Below are 21233 nucleotides of genomic sequence, written 5' to 3'. Positions count from 1 at the left end.
TTGAACTGCCAAGGTGCCACCTGCCCCAAGAAATATACTTTCAGCAGAGGAGGGCGCATCTTTTCTCTCCCCCTCCATTCCCACATGCTCGTCTATTGTCTCCTAGCCCTGCTCTTCGAACTGAGGAAATCGTGGATTGGATCAACTGGTCTCTCAGTGCAATTGACACCATCTTTTCGAAGATAAATCCAGGTTCAGGGGAACCTGAGTGTCTCAAAAAAGGTTATTTCACTAGAAACTGGACTTCTTACGACCTGGATGACTGAGACCCTTCAGAGAAACCTGGGTGTCCTTCTGGAACGTATGCAGTGGATTATGTGCCTTGTAGCTGTTTCAGTGGAGGACATTGAGGATATCTACCTATTTTGAACCATGACAACAAGTCTTACTCGAAGATTGGAAACGGTGGCAGCCCGTCAAAACCTCACTGGGCTGGCCAGCATGACTGAAGGAGTGGGTGGAGCTGTTGGCGCTCAGATTGTGATGATTGATCGCAGACTGGACTACATCACTGTGACTATTGATTGCAAATTGGATGTCATCTCAGAGAAAGTCACATCTCTGCACAGAATGTTGGCTGGAGACCAGAGCTGGAAATTCACAGCTTTTCCGCACAGACAACCCAAACAGAACATCCTGTCAGTTTTTGGCCTCCTCTTATCAGCATTGGCCTCGGCCTTGGCCACTGCCAAAATACCCCTAGTGGGCGGGGGCAGCGAGACTCTCTCTCCCCCATCCCAAGGACATCCCGTTGACCAGCGCGTTAGTGGCCGCAGGACCAGGTGTCTGTCACCCTCCCCTCCATATTGGAGCACAGTCTAGGGGCTTTTATTCTCCTCCTCTCTTCCCATGTGATTCCGTTTTCTCTGTTCTCTTCATGCCCCTATCTTCCTGACCTGTCTACCCCTATGTGATGTGTGTGTATATTTACGGTCGGGTTAATGGCCAGATTTTCGCTGGTACATGTGACTAGTGGCATGGTGTATTGCAACAGAAATACATCATCATCATCATAAATTCTTTTCTGGTTACGAATGCCCATAGATTATCTCAAGCTACCCAAACATTATCTTTTTAATTAGAAATACCTCAAGCTGTCCAACAATTGTGCATTGTATACCAAGCTGTAGTTGTGACAAGGCTACAGCGTTCATGGGCATCCTACAACAGCCCCATTATCTTATCTTAGGTTCCTCCCCAATAATTCAGCCTTGCTGGGCCCTGGATTACCTCTACAGGCTCTTTTGAGTTTACCTGCATGTGTGCTGTGAGCTCGTACTGCTGGATGTGCTCCCAAGCGTCACCGTTCACAGAGGAATCGCCATGGAACTGTGCGAAATGTCACACAATACAAAATACATGGATTTTACTAGAGGACTTGACAGTTGACGTGAAAGTGAAGTGATTGTCATTGTGACCCACACGCTGACACAACCAAATGTGTCCTCTGCATTTAACTCATGAGTCTTACTGAGCAGTGGGCAGCCATGTAAGGTGCCCAGGGAGCCGCTTCCTTACCCGCTAGGCCACCTATGCCCCATGGACAGTTGGTGTATTCCACTGCCTCTGGAAGTAAAGGGTGGTAGTAGCCTAGTGGGGTAACACACTCGCCTATGAACCAGATGACCCAGGTACAAACCGCACTTTCTACCACAGTGTCCCTGAGCAAGACACTTAACCCTGAGTGTCTCCATGGGGGGGACTGTCCCTGTAACTACTGATTGTAAGTCGCTCTGGATAAGGACGTCTGGTAAATGCTGTAAATGTAAAGGGTGAAAGGGAGCTGAGATCAGAGAGAACGAATGCCTGGTCTGTTGGAGTTCCCGTTTGCCGAGTTGTGTGTTTAATAAAGCCACACACTACACACTCTGTGTCCGGTATGTTTCAGCTTCTGTGGGGTGTCTCTACACCCCATGATTCCACAGTTGTTCGAGCATCTACTAGCATTAGCAGACAATGCAGTAGGTCTGTTCACATCATAGTAACTGAGGACTGGTGTGGCAGTCAAGGATGGTTTAATGTGTTTGAAAGCTGATTGCTGTGCGTTATTCCATGTCCATCTGCTTTTATTCCCAAGAGGTCACGCAATGACTGTGATATGAATCTTCCATATTCTTTTAACACCTGCACATCCATGGATGGAGGTGGTTGCTGAATAGGTTCCTCCTTGTCAGGAACATGTCTATGAAATGCCTAAGGAACCTTAACTGATTCTATTTGGTATAGAACTTTCCAAAATTCAGTTAATCTAAAGTGAAGTGATTGTCACATGTGATACACAGCAGCACAGCACACGGTGTTGTCCTCTGTATTTAATCCATCACCCTGAGTGAGCAGTGTGTGGGGACGGTGCTTTGCTCAGTGGCACCTCAGTGGCACCTTGACAGATCGGGATTTGAACCAGCAACCTTCCGATTACGGGGCCGCTTCCTTAACCACTAGGCCACCACTGCCCCAGAATCCTCTGTATCCTCTGGATAATCTGTATCCTCCAGTTCCTCATCCAAGTTGTGTTCCTCACTGATGGCTTCATAAATACGTTTATTGTCCATGAAGTCTTCAACTTTGAATATTTTGGTGCAAAGGTATTTGTAAGAACCTGCTGGTAACATCTAGTGATGTAAAGGACGTGATCTATTTTCACTGCCTCATTCAGCCCCAAATATGGATGCAGATGCGGCTCTACCCTGACACCACGAACGCAGGAAAAACGCCTGGTTCAGACGTCTGTGAGAATAAGGACTTAACTCTTATCTCACTGACGTTTTAGCAAACATCATGTGAAGTAATGTGAAATGCATCGATAATCGATGAAATCGCGAGGTTCACACCTCTAACACGTCGTGCGGGATGCATATCCTCAGACGCATGGTCCTTAATGAACCATGCTGTTCATATGCGTGTGGAACTTTCATCCACTCACTGCCACAGTGATCTGCTGAGCCAGTTCTTTACCATCTAACACATATAAATTAGTGGCTGCAGGTTATGGTGCTTTGGATTACACCCATGAATTGCAGTTTGATGTCCAGGCATTCCAGTGGGCTCCAGTGGACTTATAGGGATGAGCAAGTGATAAATTGTCCTCTCCTGATAGACACCACTGGCTCCCTATATAAACCAGTTCAAAATGCTGCGGCAAGAATTATAACTGGAATAAGAAGATTGGAACACATCACACTGATTCTGTCCTCACTGCATTGGCTATAAAAATGTTTTAATTAACATACAAAGCTCCACATAGACTGGTCCCTGAAAACCTGAGAATTACACTCACAAGACTGTGGACTCTTACTGGTACAGAGAATGGATGAGCTTCTGGTACAGGGCTCCTCAGCTTTGGAACAGCTTTCCTTCTAATGTTCAGAAAGCAGACACAGTCCAGGCTACAGACACATCTTTTTAGCCAAGCATCCCATTACAGTTAAAACTCACATATACTTTCATTTGACCTAGGCTGTCCAAGATAGTCCACTGGGGCCATTGTTGTACTCGACATGTACCATAACCACTCAGTCCCAGCCACCCGAGTCTAATCTGTCTTTGTCTGAGTTACTCTAGATCCTGGTTCCTGGTAATAAGCTGCTGACGAGACGTACTAGCATGAAATGTACTAGAGGGTCACCACAGCCACCAACATCATAACGGCTGAAGCTTCAGGGACTAAAACCTACTTTTCATTGACCAGTACCCCCAAACACGGACAGATGCTTTACGCCATTTATCAGACACCCTTATCCAGGGCAACTTACAATCTGTAGTTATAGGGACAGTCCCCCTGGAGACACTTACGGTTAAGTGTCTTTCTCAGGGACATGATGGTAGTAAGTGGGATTTGAACCTGGGTCTTCTGGTTCATAGGAGGGAGTGTTACCCACTAGGCTACAACCACCCTAGGCTCTATACTGCACTTTGGACGTTTCCTCCGCTACACCAGTTTTTTTCTTTTCTTGGACAAACCATCAGCAACTGACACAGATAGTGGTGGTCTAGCGGTTAAGGAAGCGGCCCCGTAATCAGAAGGTTGCCGGTTCGAATACCGATACGGCAAGGTGCCACTGAGGTGCCACTGAACAAAGCACCGTCCCCACACACTGCTCCCCGGGCGCCTGTCATGGCTGCCCACTGCTCACTCAGGGCGATGGTTAAATGCAGAGGACAAATTTCATTGTGTGCTCTGCTGCTTTGTATCACAAATGACTCACTTCACTTTTCAATTGCAAGCTCACTCTACCCTGGAAGGGTGTCCCGTTCTGTCTCACTCCTTCCCAACACTTCTTCCTTTTTTTCTCTCAGATTTTGTCATTGAGTTCTTCCTTGTGTGTAGAAAGGGTCAAGTGTGGGGCCTGTAAGGCCTGTCACACTGTATGTGCTTTTGTGAAATGCGAAATAAACGTTGTTGTTTTACCACGGCGTGCCTAGTAAACGCGCAAACATATTTTACCACCGCGCATGACAGCCAGCAGCCTACCTGCACCCAGGTGGGCGGTGCGGTGGGCGGAGCCGGGGGCGGAGCTCCGCCTCGGGCTTCACTTCCGCGCACCGCGCGTCCAGGCTGCCAGTCGTGCTGGACGCTGCGCTGGAAACATGAACCCCTCCCGGGCTCTGCTCACCTTTCACCTGGCCACACTCGCCACAGTCGCCACAGTCGCTCTTTACGGCCCCGAGGTGAGGAACGGGACCGGCGTTTCTGCTTTTCTTTTCAGCAGATGGAGTTTGTGAGTAAGACTGAGAGAAAGTAGGTGAATAAGACGCAGAATTCCCCCTTTTAACACGTCTGGGGGGCTGAAGCGTGTAGGCGGATGGAAAGGAAAGATTTCAAGTACCGTTTATAACTCTGTTTTACATGTTGCGTTTTGCCCTCAGTGTTTTATAAGTGGACTTTTTTTAATGTTCAACATGTGAGGGTTTTTTTCCACACGTTTTTTGCTGAATATTGTATGAATTTAAATGGTAAAAGGTCAATCCCTGCATCGCTGGGATATAATAATAATGGCCGTAATTAATGGATTTTTGATTAGAATTTTTTGACTAATCTCATTTATCTCTAGTCCATGTGAACAAAGCGGGGTGCACGCAGCTGCTTGTAAGATTCTGGGGGTAGATCATGGATCATGGTACAACAAGTCTGAATGTGTTGAAGTTTATTGAGGACTTTGAAGGATGTGATGAAGTCGTGGATCAGGGAGAAGGAAAAGGAGAGATGGAGATGGTTTAAATTTATTATTCCTAATTTACATAAGCCATGTTGATGCTGGAAACACTCAAATGCAGAGACTTCGACGGGTCCTGGATATGAAAAGAATATATAGTTTTATTGCAATCGATGCAACTGTTATACTAAGATAATTGCAAAGGGATTTCCAATAATGAGTGAAGCTTTTAAAGTGTCAGTGTTCCATTGGAAGTCGAGAGTAAAGTTCCTCTCTACATGTATGCATGTCTTTTTCACTACTATTTACAATTTCACCCATTTTATAAAATTTTTATGGACCAAATGATTATTTCCCATTTACAAACTTGATATTTTCTAAACTTTTGAAATATTTTCAAGTTAATCATAGAGATTTTTTTACATAAAATTTTGATGGCCAGTAATAATAAGGATTCACAAACTGACAAAATCATTTCCATTTTGTGATTGACCAAATTATATTGTGTCTATTGCATGGAGTGGTTTAGGTTATACTAACTTGTCACACATATTTAGGTTTGTGCTCATAAGGGCCATTGTTCGCTGCGTTTGTCCTACAACAGCAAACCGTTTCCTGTCCTTCAAACAAAGCCTCACATGAATGAACCTTTACGTGGCTTTAACATGGGACACATCTGATTGGTGAGCACGATTGTCTATCACACAAGGACATCAGCGCAACATGATTGGCAACCGCCGAACGCGACGTGTGCTGCGCTTTGCTCTGAAACCCATTCTTTTCTGTAGCTTGCGCGCAAGAGCGGTTGTCAGTGATGCGTTTGGTCTGAAATCGGCTTACCACGAAGAGGACACATCTGTGTTATAAGGTGCTGGGGCAGTGGTGGCGGCCCTGTAATCAGAAGGGCGCCTGTCACAGCTTCCCACTGCTCACCAAGCGTGAGGGTTTAAAGCAGAGGACACATTTTGTTGTGTCACCGTGTGCTGTGCTGCAGTGTTCACTTTCACTTCACTCGGCATGGTTGCTGTGAGTATTGGCCCCTCCCCCTCTGGCCTGCACTCAGGTAGGGTTTCAGCATCCTGCACGCTTACGTCGTTACGGTGCGCCGGTTTCAGGATAGACAGGAAGAGCGGCGCCTTCGCTGAATGTAATGGAGTCCATGGCTCTGGTTACTTTGTGGATAGTAATTTAGAGTTGTTCGGTCTCGCAGCCTGTTGCTAAACACGTCTGACCAAGCGGGCCAGGGATGGCTAAACGGACCGCGCCCGAGCATGGTTCGGAGCACTCACACTAGCCAAATGATCCATGCTTTGGGGGAAGGTTCCTTCCTGCCCACATCAGATTTAAAATCAATCATCCTCAATCTCTCCGATCCTCCAGCACTGTTCCACTGGTACCACCATCTCTCATGGTTCTAGGAAAGCATTCATCTAGACTTCTCTGTCTTGGAATGAACTTCCATAGATGTTCCAACAGCTGAGTCTTTAAAAATGTTCCTTTTTAGGACTATTACATATATATTTAAGTGAAGTGAATCATTGAATTGATTATCATTGTGAAACACTGCGTTGTACCCATCATCCTTATCGAGCAGTGGGCAGCCATGAAATATATAAGTTTAAGAGTTATTAAGCTACAGGTATTTACAGCTCGGGTCCCAGTGAGCCAAATGAGAAATTTTCAACAACAGACAACAAGTCGTTCTGTAAGGGTTAAATGTAAATTGTGATTAATCTTTTGTCTTGAGAGTGTGGAAAAGACCACAAGTGCATTGCTCCCATATTTGAATGCATGTTTTACTGTGTTTCCATTTGAAAATAATGTAAATACACATGTAAAAGTTGTATTGTCTTAATCAGCTATAAAATTCTTTATGTAGGGATTGTGTCTGGCTAAGATGAACTTCACATCCCTGTCATAGGTCAGACACACGCAGTGCCCTATTCATCTTAATTATAGTTTAATTAGGTATTGTACATTGCTGGAGCACCAACAAAGCAAAAAAAGTTTCCAAAGACATTTGCATGTGCGTTTAGGCTGTCATGCTCACTGTCTGATGTTTTCAGTGGGACGGAAACCCCACACACTCAAAAGATTGGGGTCAGAACAACAACCTAAATTTCAGTCGGTGCAAACTTACTGCAAAGCCAGCAGCAAGAGCAAAAGTGACAACTGCATAAATCTTACTTGGTTCTGGGTGACTACATTATATGAAAGTTAGAAGGTAAATTTCAGTACTGTCTGTTCTTTGTTCTGAACTTGTGAAATCGTCTCTGTCATGGAACAAGAACTGTTACATTCCAGAGTCCACTGTAGATTGGTTCTTTTTACTATAGTAAAGTAACTCCCAAGAGTCATTCGAAATGTTTGTTCATTTCTGTCTGTTCTTTTCTGCAGATTTCTACTGAAGCTGGTAAGAGCTAAAAACATTTTTTTTGTTTCTCTTTGTAAAATAAATTAAAATGAATTATTTGGCAGTTTTATATTTAATGCATTTTATATTTAAATGTTACAATATATGTACATAATGGAATAAATTTAATGAAGAAGCATATTTTTCAGGTTTTGGTTTGCTTCCACACCTGAATGTCTCCTTTTTGTTATTCTGCAACGTTGGAGTATCTTGTGAAACCTGCATACAGGCACAACTTTACATGGAGCCCATACGTAAATTCTAAAACTTGAAAATATTACTTAGAATTTATTAATCAATAATTATCTCATCAGATCTCTTATGTTCTCAGACTGCTCTGGAAAGCTGAAAATAAAATTCAGGGAGCTGGCAACAAATCGTCAAAAAACTTTTATTTTTGAAAGAAAAAGCAACACCTCAGTAAAGGTATGAAGAGGCCACAATGCTACACACCAGTCACTTACATTAAGATTAAATAGCATTAAGTAACTATAAGATGGGACGTCGCAGGACCATGACGTTTCTGCGCTTTTGTTGTGCATGGAGATTCAACACCTCCGTTTTCTGTATCTTTGTCAAATGGCAAGTGTTGTGAAATGGCTGCCACAGGTTCTTGTGATACCCCACCCTGCCTTTGTCTGCCCCAGACGGGAGACCACGGGGGCAGGACAAGACAGAAACACATTCTGATTGGTCGGTGACAACTTCCTGTGGGCCAAATGTATAAAGGATTGTTCACTTCTTTTCTATCGGAAGCTGAGGGAAATTTTCCCATCAGTAACTGAGTCTTTCCTATTTTACCTATTTTTTTCATGGCTTCTCTCTCTTTCTCTCCCTCTGCTCTTTCTTTTCATCTTGGTTTTCTCTGTAACATTGGTAACTTTTTACATACAATATTCATATGTAACTGCGATGTAACATGTTACCGGTGTTAATAAATTAGAAACTGCTCTTCCTTTTAACCTCTATTGTGCCATGCCTCTTTCTGCCAGGTAACATCAAGTTGGAGTGGTTTGAATACAGTGCTTTTGTGTGTAGAGAGAGAGAGAGTTTTTTACTCTCTCCTTGGTTTATACATAATACATTACTAGCTGAAACATACTGATCAATGCAATATTTGACCAATTAACGGCTCTTGCTAAATTGCTCATTTAAATACATTAAATACAATAAATTTGAACCTGCGCCTTTGGGGTCTTCAGGTTCAGAGGTGAGAGTTTTTCTCACTAGGCTCCTACATCCACATCCACATGGAGACTGGCTTGAATTAATCAGGGCAGTGTGTCCATTTGTTACGTTATAAAATTGACCATCTTATGGACTTTATGAAATGTACCTATCATTTGCTTATATTTATTGGCAGGTTTGTGATTCTGTACTATGTTTCACAGAGCAGAGAGGTGCAGGATTGAATTTTCTGTTTGTGTTTTCTCTTAGTGGAGCGCATTGACCAAAAAATCAACAGTAGTTAAAACCCAGGAGCTATTTAATACATCGTTCCATGAAATAGTGGTGAGTTGACCACACACACACTGAGAAGAAACCGGCCTGAGAAATTGCATTGTTGAATGCTATTCTGATTTTAATTTTTATTTTATTTCTCTCTCTATTGTGAGATACAGTATGAGTGTTTCATGGCCATATCAAGAAACAAGATTTTAATTCAAGTCTCATGTGACAGGAACATGCTTATACGAACAAATGTCATAGTGAAGGACCTCAGAACAGGTAATCATAACATACATACACAGAGAAATGCACACTTATCAGCATTTTCAGATTATAATCCGTTGTGATTTAGTACCAAAATTCAGTGTGCTGGTGGATCCAACAACCCATAAACTCTCAGTGAGTGTGGAGAAAGGGCCCATTGTGAAAGCTAGACTGTGTTACCGGAGGTCAGACGTATGTTCCATCCTCTCTCCACCAGTGGAAGTGATGGTAATTATACTTAACTTTCCCAGATTTCAATATCAGACATTTAAGAAATGTATTAAAATCTAAAATGAATTTAAATTTTTTTTTTTGTAATGATAAGTGTAACAATACTATTATAATGCTTTTTCCATAAAGTGGTCAAAGTTTCTTGAGTCAAGATCAAGATGATTTTTGTACAAAAAAAAATAATTTAAACTGTTTTAAAAGATAGCTATATCCTGAGCACCACTGCCTCATGTCTTTGAATTTAAAGAGGAAATGCTGCTCTCACACACTAAATTCATATTAACTCCTCCTCAAGTCTTAATGCTCCCTTTCAGTCGATTCCCTCGGTACAATACAAGTAGTATGGGATAACCACGCCTCTCCGTGCCCCGCTGAAGACACCATTAATCATGCCTTTCTACACACCTGAGACCTAATTGATCCATTATTAGTGACAGGTGAAGCTCATATGACAAGGCGACAACACATTATTGGAAAAGCTGTTGGGCCATTTCTTGTAAAAAAAAAAAAATTTGATTAGAAATATATTTCAGCGGCACTTGAGGTCAATTTGTACACAAGCGACAAAACTTTTTAATACATGTTGTTCTAGTAGCAGGGGACTGGTCCCGCTGGAGGGGTTAGTGCTCACTCTACTACAGTGGAGTCCTCCTCCTGGGTACTTTTTTTGGGGACGGCTGCGTTGCTGCATACTTTTGTGTGATTTTTATGGCCTGGATGTGGTTTCCTCTTCGGTGGCTACTGCAGTGCAAACCTCACTGTGGCTGACAAATTTCAAACAGGTTTGATAGTCTTTCAACCATCCGATTGTTGGTTGTCGCCTAGTAACGAGGGGTGAATCTGTACACTGTACGATTCATGGCGCACGACCAAGGTGATTTGGCCGAATTCAAGGAGTGCAAAATCGGCTCTAAAATCTCAGTGTATGCGTAGCCTCTGTTTCACCTTCTCAGCATCCTATTTCACAGTTCTTTCACAATAATTAAAATGAATCACCTGACGACAGTGGCCGAGATATGCAAATCAAATTCATTATATCAACATTTTATTAACATTTACTAAAAGATGCAAAACCCTTTTACCAATCACCAAAACAAGATAACAAGCAGTGAATCATATGCAAAGGTACTATAGACCGGAAGTTTGTGTTTGCTGACAGATTATTTATTGTGCAAACCCCATCAAAGTGTTAAAAACTGAGCCCAAGCATTACAGTTCTAAACTCTTAGTCCCACACATCTTCCATGTGAATGTCCCATACTGCTTGGGTTGTACTGAGTGAATCAACTGAAAAGGAATGTCAGGTTGGGACCTGGTCTGTCCTAATTCTCCAGAATAGGTGATTATGTTAAATTTCTTTTAGAAGAAAAAAAAAACTCTTACAAAAATTCATTATTTTGAATCAGTAGTTGGTGTGACCACCCTTTGCGTTCAGAATAGCATCAAATTGTTCGCCTGCACAGTTTTTCAAGGAACTCTGCTGTTAGGTTGCTCTAAAGAACTTGAAACTAACCCCAGGTCTTCTGTACCTGTATGTTTAGTCAAATCCTTCTGTAGCCTAGTGGGTAAGGAAGCGGGCCCGTAATAGGATGGTTGCTGGTTCGAATCCCGTACCGTCCCCACACACTGCTCCCCATGTCCCTGTCATGGCTGCCCACTGCTCACCAAGGGGGATGGTTAAAAGCAGAGGACACATTTCAATCACTTCACTTTCATTTTCTATCCATCACACCCATTACTCCTTGTTCTATTTTATGCTGAAGAGAGTTCTTAATGATATTGGCTGTATGTTTGGGGCCAATCAAACGATTACTTGATGTTATTGCTTGATGTGTAATTACCATTGAGGACAAAATTATTAGCCCCACGGGAATTATGGAACATTTTTCTAAACTTCACAATGTTTGTAGCATTGATGAAACGTTATATCATCAAACCAGTGCTATTTAGTAGCTTTTGGTAAATTATTTTAATATGAAATACATTTTTCGGCTTGCTTTATATCAAATATAGTCAAAAATGTGGTGGTCATATTAGCCCCAACACAGTTCCCACAGTTAAACATGGTGGTGGGAGCATCCTCTTGTGTATGCAAAAATCTGAATATGCAAAAATCTGCTTGTCTAGGCTTAGGTCGTCGCTGAGTTTTCCAACAAGACAACGACCCAAAGCATTTATCAGAATTTTTCCAACAGTTCCTCAAGGACACCCAAACCAAGATCCTGGAGTGTCCCGCACAGAGCCCAGACCTCAATCCTATTGAGAATCTGTTGCGGGTGTTCAAAGTGAATGTCCATGATTGGAAAGCATGCAATTTGGAACAGCTAGAACAATTTACAATGGTAGAAAGGGCAAAAATTCCTCAGCAGACCTGTGAAGAACTACTCTGGTGTCAGTTGTGGCTCAGAAAACCACTAGGCCACCACAGCGTGGTGCGGAAAGTATTCACAGCGCATTTTTTCCACATTTTATGTTACAGCCTTATTCTGAAATAAATTAAATTAACTACAACGACCTAATTCTACAAACAACAACCTATGACAATGTGAAAAAAGTTTCCTTTACTTCGGTAAAATGATTTAAAAAAAATAAAAAAGAAAAAGAAAAAAGAGAAAGCATGTGTACATAAATTCACAGCCTTTGCTCAATACTTTATCGATGCACCTTTAGCAGTAATCACAGCATCAAGTCAGCACAGCATGAACGTGCTTGGCACAGTTTCACCCAGTCTTCTTTGTAGCGCTGCTCAAGCTCCGTCAGGTTGGATGGGATGCGTCAGTGCACAACCATTTTAAAATCGCTCCATAGATGTTCAATCTTTGCTCTGTGTTTAGGGTTGTTGTCCTGACCCCAGTCTGAGCATAAGAGTGCTCTGGAGGAGGTTTTCATCCAGGATGTCTCTGTACATTTCTTCTATAAAAACCATCTCCACAGCATGATGCTGCCACCACCGTGGTGGCCTAGCAGGTAAGGAAGCGGACTCATAATCAGAAGGTTGTGGGTTTGAATCCCGAACTGCCAAGGTGCAACTGAGCAAAGTATCTTCTCCACACATTGCTCACTAAGGGTGAAGCCATGTTCACAATGACAATCATTTCTCTTTTCACCATGCTTCACTATAGGGTGATGAAAGGTGCCTGGTTTCCTCCTAACGTGACTCCTGGCATTCACACCAAAGAGGTCAATCTTTGTCTCACCAGACCAGAGAATTTAGTTTCTCATGTTCTGAGAGTCCTTCAGGAGCCTTTTGGCAAACTCCAGGTGGGCTGCCATGTCCCACTAAGTAGTGGCTACCGTCTGACCACTCCACCATACAGGCCTTGACTTCATGCTTGGTTTGTGCTCAAACATGAACTGTGGGACCTTGTATAGACAGCTGTGGACCAGTCAACTCTGTTTCCACAGGTGGACTCGAATTAAGCTGCAGAAACATGATGAGTGGAAACAGGAGGCACCTGAGCTCAATTTTAAGCTGTGAATACTTATGTACATGTGCTTTCTCAGTTTCCTCCGTTTTATTTTTTAAAAATTGGCCAAAACCTCAAGTAAATGTTTTTCACATTGTCATTATGGGGTGGTGTGCGTGTAGAATTCTAAAGAAAAAAATGTCTGTGATTCATTTTGGAATAAGGCTGTAACATAACAAAATATGGAAAAAGTGATTGGCTGTGAATACTTTCCGGATGCACTGTAAATTAAATGTACAGGCTGAATTAAAGGCAGAGATTTGTACCCACCTGTATATGTAGGTTTTATTTACTATTTGTTTTTTATTCTGTGTAAAGGTTTCTTACCTATCTGGAAGTGGCCAAGACAAATAAATTATTAATTAATAAGATCCAGTCATGGTTTCCTTGATGTGATTTTTCCAGTTTGGAGAAACCGCACAAAATGTCCACTGACAAATTGACAAATTTGAGAAGAATAGGTAATCTGGCACTGATCCTGAGATCCCTGCTGGTAATTGTGAGTGGGCCTACTCCCTTGCATGAGAAGCAGCCCCACACATGAGTGGTCTGAGGATGCTTTACAGTTGGCATGAGGCAGGACTGATGGTACCTTTTCTTTTCCATATAATCATTTTTCCCCCATGCCCCAAACAATTGGAAAGGGTTCGTAACAGAGTTTAGCTGATATCCAAGTTATAAGACTCCTACACAGAGGTGTCTGTTTTAGTAAATGACTGTAATTCAACGTAATTGATGATCAGCACCTGTTTCTACAAGAAATGATGCTGCTTTATAGGTAAAGGGTAGTAACACCAAATAATGATTCCAGTTAGTTTTCCAGAAATGTGTCCAACATTATAATGATACATTAGTGTAATTGTTTGTTGTTTTTTTTTGTAGGAAATTATACCAGTGTGCCAATGAATCAATTAATTAATGTGTGTGTAATTATATAAATTGATATATTTTTTTTTATTAGATAAATACATCAGAAAGCAACTCTGTAAATGTCAGTGTTCCGATCATCCTACCCTGCCTTTGTCTTCAGGTAAAAAATTTTAGATCACCCTGTCCCTTTATTTTGGTACTCACTATATTGTTTCCCAAAATACTCACTGAACATCCATTTATGGTTTTTGTCAATTTTTCATATTTTTCTCAGGTCTATTACTCATATGATGACGCACCCAGAGAGATGTTTTGTCCTTTTAAGGACAGGAGATTGGATGGTGAGATTTTAATGGCCTTATAAGTGAATTTTTTGGCATTTCTGCGTGAAATAGATAGGTGTGCTTCACTGTTCTGTGAATTGTATTATTTCCAGAATTCCCTGAGATTTGGTCCACCAGCCAGTTGAAACTATTGGGAACTTCTACACTGAAGTGGATGCCTGTTTGTTCTTATCCACCGCTGAAGCCGTCTGCTACACTTTGCTGGCACATTTATGGAAACCTGGCACACTGCATGGATGTGCCCAACTCCACATTACAGGGAAAGAAGTTGGTGAGTCACTTTGATGACCATGATGATGCGGAGAGATTGTTGATACCTCACAATCATTGCTGAACATTACTTATGTTGGAATGTTATTAAGAAGTTACTTGTGCAACATTAGAATGGTGCCAGGCCGCTAAAGATTTTGATGAAACATGTCCCTGTATACAGGAATACAACCTGTCAGCTGTAGACCAGCACCAACAGATGTGTGTGAAGGTGAGCCTTGAACAACACACTTTTGAATACACAACAGTGGTGTGTTCAGCCTATTTACTGTGTGTCCTGTTCTCTCTGCAGATGTCTTTGAACAACAGTCATTCCATTCATTGTCCTTTCCAGTCACGTGAGTGCAAGAGGAAGCTCTTCATGTCAAACTGAATAACCATAAAGATCTGAGCATCTTGTCTGTCATCTCTCATCCAGTGTCCATACATCAGTGGGACGTCATTGATGTAGTGCCATCCTCTCTGCACTTTTATGTCTATATCACCTCAAGTATGCCAGCAGCCTTTACTGGTCAGCTCTGTTTCCGGGTGGAAGATGAATGTGCTCCCAGCGGAGATGTCCATACAGTTGTCATGGTAACTTAACAGGAATGATTCACTCGGAACTGACCTTAACAGACCATAACTATGCGTTTTGGTACTCAAGTAGACACTGAAAACCAAGACTGTATACATCCGTCAGCCATAACCAGTACACCAGTGTAAATCCTTATTTATTTTAATTTACTACAGTGATATTGACACTGACATATGGAGCAAACTGAATTTGCTGACGGTTCCTGTGTAAGAGGGCCCCTAAAACTGAGTTTGCAAGACCGATCAGTCATAGTCATTTGATTAATATTGTACTTAAGGGCCAAATTGGGTCGAGTGATTGCGCTTCACCCCCAGGACCATGACCATGACTCCAGAGTTGGGGAGAGACCACCCCCATTGAAAAGTTTGGTTCCAGAACCTCTGCTGTGTGTTACTGTGAGGTTGACTTGTTGATCTGACACCTGTCTACCTCATGGACCAGCTCCAATTGCTTCCTTGCCAGCAAGGCGATGTTCTGACATTCCCAAAGCCAGTTTTCGTTCCTGTATTCCAGTCCATATGGTCTATCCTGCAGTAGCCGGTCACGTATAGAACCTGTCCCCGATCCTTCATTCTGTAGGTTGTAAACCCATAGGCTGTGGAACCAGAGGTGCTACAGAGATATCAACCTAATTAAATTAAACTGGGCTGATTATTGGACCTTGAGGAAAGGTGCCATGATCCAGGTATTCAAGAGAAAAAACCAAAAACAACTGACTTTTGCCTCCCCTTCGTTGTAATTTAATGTTCATATAAGGAGTTTGTGGAGTTAACTTGCTGCAACTTACAACTTGAGGAATGTGACTGTCACTGTTGATTGTGATGCTATATGGTTGAATTGTTCTTGATTCTTATTTTCTGATTTACTGTAGACAGCAAACAGACAGACGGAGCTACGCTTGCCCCTCCCACCATTGCTCAATCACCTATGTGTACAGGTGAGGAGTCCTTATTTTGTGTGAGGAGTATCAGAGAATCCCTTCAAGTCTTTTAAACAGTGTTGCTCGGTCCTGCCAGAAGGTTTCAACACCAGCCTGACCTTCTTGGCTTAAAATGAAGGTGGGTGCTTGATTAAATCGAAATCGATTAAATCAATAGATTACTAAAAGAGTCAGCAACAAATTTCAGAATCAATTCATTGTGTCCCACGACGTGGAGACATTTGATTCTTAAAAAAACCCCAACAATTTTATTTTAACACGTAGCGCAGAGAACATAATGAGTCTCTCTCGCGCACTGATGGTAGCAGAGCTCAGCGCCTCATAGACAGGGCGGAGCAGAAAAAAACGAGCGGAGGTAGAGGAAAGATACAAGGCCATATGGGCCACACTTGACCTGCATTGAATAAACGTGTCTGTTGTCTGACTCTGCCAGGCGATAGTTAAACGCCTGGTCTGTGCACGTGCTCAACACAACCACACGTTACATTGGCTTTTCTTGTACGCGCTAAAACAGACAACACTTGATGCCTGGCCCACAGTGTGGTCTGTCCCACCCATTTCTCCTCCCATGACAAATCCACGTGCTGATTGGTTAAAAGCAGAGGACCCATTTTGTTGTGTGTGTGCCGTGTGCTGCAGTGTTTCACAATGACAATCACTTCACTTCCTACCTGTACCTCCCTGCCACATCAACACCATCTGAAGAGCTGTTTTCTGCAGCAGGCAACATTGCCTCAAAGGAAAGAGCGAGCCTGAGCCAGGAGCATGTAGACATGCTCACATCTTTGCATTGCAATGAAAAGTATCTGAACAAAGGGGCGTGAGAGAGAGTAAGTGTGTGTGTGTGTGTGTGTGTGTGTGCTTGCAGTGTAGTGTAGAGAACAAGTTCTGACACTCAAACAAATCCTGTAAAATTGCCATTGTTCTTTATTTTTTTAATAAATTATTTATTGTTCTGGCAGCTCAGGTGGCACTTTATTTAAAAAAAAAGCAGATGTAAAGCAAAATTATGAAGGGTTTTTTGCTTGTACATTTTTATTTAATTTTATTATTATAAAAGCTCAAGGAGCAACATGTTTATGCCCTTTCTAAATATTTTAGTTCTGTTTTTTGAATAAAGGGTTGGAAATGAATTATCCTTTTTTTTTTTTTTTTTTTTTATCCGATTCTATGATTAATAAAAAAAAACAATTGACAGATTAATCAATTATTAAAATAATCATTAGTTACAGCCCTACTGTGTACCCTTTACTTAGTTGGGCACTCATTTTGAATTTGATGCCTGCAACACATTCCAAAAAAGCTTGGAAAAGGGCAGCAAGAGACAGTAAAGTCAAGAAATGCTCAAAAACACCTGTTCTGAACATTCCAGAACAGGTGGACAGGTTAAGTTTTAACAGGTGTTTGTCTTAGTTTGGTATAAATTGTGGGGCAGTGGCTAGCGGGTAAGGAAGCAGACCCATAATCAGCCGCCACTGCCAATTATGATGATAAATTCAAACTCTTTACAATTTCTTACTACGAAACTGTTGCCAATTGACCTAATAAGTTGCAAATTGGTCCTCAAGATGTTCATGTAATGTGCATTTAACCTTTCCGGCTTCTTATTGCTACCCGTCCCAACTTTTTTGGGAGCTCTCATTAAATCCAAGATGAGCCAATATTTGGCATGGTATTTCAAAATGTCCCACTTTCAACATTTGTTATGTTATCTATATTCTATTGTGAATGAAGAATAAGTTCATTTGAAAATTATTGCATTTTTATTCACAATTTGTACAGTGTCCCAACTTTTTTGGAATCTGGAGAAATCTCTGTACGTAATCAGAAAGGGTGGTAGTAGCCAAGTGGGTAAAACACTCGCCTATGAATCAGAAGAACCAGGTTCAAATCCCACTTACTACCATTGTGTCCCTGAGCAAGACACTTAACCCTGAGTTGCTCCAGGAGGGGACTGTCCCTGTAACTACTGTAAGTCGGTCTGGATGAGGACATCTGATAAATGGCGTAAATGCTGTAAATGTTCCAAACACCAACCTAGGATGCTGGTGACCTTTGATCCCCCAGGCAGTACTGTATTAAAAACTGACATCAATCTGTAAAGGATTTTACCACATGGGCTCTTTCTTTAAACCAACTGAATGAAACCTGTATGTATGCAGAAGTCATAGCTATGGACAAATCAGCAGCTCTAAATGAACTGTGAATGATTGGTTAACTATGTCTGAACTGTAGTTACTGATGACAACTGAAAACAGTAGTAGAACTACTTTTAAATGATGTGTGATCATTTAATATACTTATTCACAGGTCTGGAGATCTGAACCTTTTCTCCATGGAAGAAGATTCATCTGTCCTAGTTGTGAGTGCAGTTGTTTCTCTGTTATAAATACAGTGTTATATAATACAGTAATCTACTATTTTTTTCTTTTGTCAGATACACACAGAAGATGTGGTCTGATCCTAGGGATTTCTCTGGCTTTTCTGGTTACCCTGGCCGTGCTAGGGTATCTAACATTTTGCTCCATCAGACAGAAAGTCTCAGGTAAATGTTTCTAGAATTAGTTGTTTTAAGTTCATTTGTATCACATGTGCATGTTCCTTTTTGAGAATTTAAAATAAATGAGCAAAAAAATGTTTTCACTTTCACTTTGCAGTTGCATTAGAATTGCATAAAAATGATGTTCTTCCTATAATAAAATCCATCTTATCTCATAGACAATAAATGGGGCTGTTATTAAATTCTGGTTTTGACCACAAATCAGAGTAATTGAACAGTCTCAACTTATATAATTATATTTGACCTTCATTTAACTTGTTCCACAGATTTTCTCTTTTGAGAGAAAATTTATATTACAGCTAATCACTAGACATACATACACATACTTCTTACATCTTCAATATTTCACAAAGATTAGTAAAGGTTAAAATAACAGACCCATGGTCATCCTTCCATCCTACCATTCATTCCCATTTATTTCAGTCTATCATACCATACAGCATGATTGCCTGTTAGGAACAGTTGACACATGAAAGTGGTGTGTGTATCTGGGAGTTTTTTCTCCTTTCTTATATAACTTACAACAATCATGACATACAAGAGGGACAGAAAAATGGGGGACTGGTGTGGAATTTGGAGAAAGAGGAGGTTAGAGAACAAACGCAAACCATCTGCTTCGGCGCCTGCTTAAAGAAACAAAACAAAAAAAAAGAAACCAACATTTGTATAATTCACAGTAATTAACGAACATTTAAATGTTATTTAACAGCACACTGTACTAATAACAGCACACTGTACTAATAACAGCACACTTTACTAATAATACAAGAGCCCCCAAAAGCCCAGACTCCCCAGATTCAGGGACAACCACCCTGAGTGGGGCAGTGTACCCCAGACCCAGGAGACGGTCCACCTTTAGCCCACCAGCCCAGACCCGGAGCAGGCAGTCAGAATGTCCTCTCAGCCCCAGGCAGCGAACAGAGACTGAGGGTGTGAAAACACCCCATGCCTCCCCTAGCCCGCTCTAATGTTATTAGATTTACAGCATTTATCAGACGCTCTTATCCAGAGCGACTTACAATCAGTAGTTACAGGGACAGTCCCCCCCTGGAGACACTTTGCTAAGTAAACCAGTCTCTCTCTCTCTCAAGGGCACGATGCTTGCTCTGCTTTTGGGAATGTTTTATGCAGTTTGCAGCTATCAATATGCGTGTAATCGCCTCAGCAAACACAAATTCTCAAACTGACTATTCCAAAGTCTCACAAGTCGTAGTTAATACAGATCATAAATACCAAAAAAAAAAATGCAGAGATATGATTGGGCATTTACAACGGATCTACTGTATGGCAAAATGCATTAAACATACGTATTTGTAATTTGTAATGTTTTATTTAATGTGTGTTTATGCATGATATTGCACAAATGAAGTAAACATGATAAACTGTCTGACTTGTGTCAATTAAATGAACCCATATTCTTTCTCCCTGCCCCCTCAGCATGGGAATGTGCAACTCCGCCAGTCCTCCTGGTGAATTCCTCAGACGAAGCAGCACATTTGGCTGCGGTGTGCAGTCTGGCCTCCGGCCTGCAGAGGGAGCTCAGGGCTAGTGTACGTCTGGCATTGTGGGACCACTCTTCCAGCCAGGATTCACTGGCCTGCCTTGGACCCATCCCATGGCTCCATGCTCAGTGCCGGGCTGTGCAGCAAGAGCAAGGCGTGGTGCTCATCACATGGAGTTCAGTTGCTTCTGAAGCTTTCGTCCAATGGAGAGGGGAGAGAGAGAAGAAACTGAGGAGGAAATTGAAGGCTAGAGAAAACTGTACAAAAACAGATGAACAAAAAGAGGCAAATAAAACCTACGGAACGAGTGGACAGGCAGATGGGCACATGGAGGAGATGAACTCTGTTACTTCTTCAGTGTTCACAGCTACACTTTCCTGCCTCCAGGCAGCGCTGCAGCAGGGAGACTCCCAGGACCACTGTTTCAGCATCCTCTGCTTTCAGGGCCTGAGCTCCTGTGCTGAGATACCCACAGATCTCCAGCATGTCCCCAGATATTGTCTACCACAGGACTTATCCCAACTGCTGTGGAGAATAAGCCATGGGGTAAAAAGAGGAAACTGCTCTTCTATGCTCTTTACTCTTGTGGAATGCTGGATGATATGGAGAGTGGCACGGAGGCTCAGGGCTTGTGTGCCAAACAGAGACCCTCACTGGCTAAGTGCAGGTCTGCCCTGGTTGATGTGGACGCGGTCACAGAAAATGAACAAAGAAAAAGAAAATTCTCTATTCTTACCAAAGTAAGAGAAAGAGCTCAACTCTGGTGGTGGGGAAAAAAGGCTCCCATCATGACATTCCCAGTGTGAGCGGACCTGATGGTGGGGTGGGAACTTCTTGGGTGGAGTACATTTGTTTTAGAAATATGTATATATGTAAGTAGTAATAATTATATACTTTATGTCAAAAATGATTGATGGCATTTCTGTATGAGGAAAAAGCGCGTGATTTATGACCATCTACCCTTCTACATTCTCCCCTTCTCCACTGGACACTGGACACAGTGCGCGTAATTTATGGCCTTCTCCCTTTTCTGCCTTCTCCATCGGACCCTGCGCGTAATTTATGACCTCATTCCCTTCTCCCTGACCCTTCTCTAACCCAACCCATACATATGGTTAATGTGTTGTGTGTGTGTGTGTGTTTACCATGGTTGCATAGGGTAATAAAAGAGGCGTAGGATGTCTCTGAACAGA

The 21233-nt window shown here is 42.0% G+C and overlaps 1 protein-coding gene across 3 annotated transcripts; it reads left to right on the top strand.

Annotated features, from left to right (window-relative positions):
* The first annotated feature begins 4548 nt into the window (after positions 1–4548).
* LOC114798306 (interleukin-17 receptor E) lies at positions 4549–21010 on the top strand. 3 transcript variants are annotated; one of them, XM_028993884.1, is made up of 17 exons: positions 4549–4668; positions 7551–7566; positions 7716–7820; positions 7898–7992; positions 9004–9078; positions 9189–9294; positions 9368–9507; positions 13939–14007; positions 14122–14188; positions 14284–14462; positions 14625–14672; positions 14754–14799; positions 14880–15037; positions 15910–15975; positions 18289–18340; positions 18416–18523; positions 19976–21010. In XM_028993884.1, exons 1-17 carry the CDS (start codon positions 4588–4590, stop codon positions 20782–20784), a joined length of 2220 nt encoding a protein of 739 aa, XP_028849717.1. In that variant the 5' UTR covers positions 4549–4587; the 3' UTR covers positions 20785–21010. The 3 variants fall into 3 exon arrangements, with proteins under 3 accessions (XP_028849717.1, XP_028849716.1, XP_028849718.1); XM_028993883.1 differs by having other exon boundaries at positions 9183–9294; XM_028993885.1 differs by lacking the exon at positions 4549–4668 and adding an exon at positions 7294–7377 and having other exon boundaries at positions 9183–9294.
* The last annotated feature ends 223 nt before the right edge of the window (positions 21011–21233 follow it).

Source organism: Denticeps clupeoides, chromosome 10 (assembly GCF_900700375.1).
Source record: "Denticeps clupeoides chromosome 10, fDenClu1.1, whole genome shotgun sequence".
Taxonomy (NCBI): domain Eukaryota; kingdom Metazoa; phylum Chordata; class Actinopteri; order Clupeiformes; family Denticipitidae; genus Denticeps; species Denticeps clupeoides.
The sequence above is the reverse complement of the archived record's forward strand: the minus strand, read 5'-3'. Positions and strand labels throughout refer to the sequence as shown.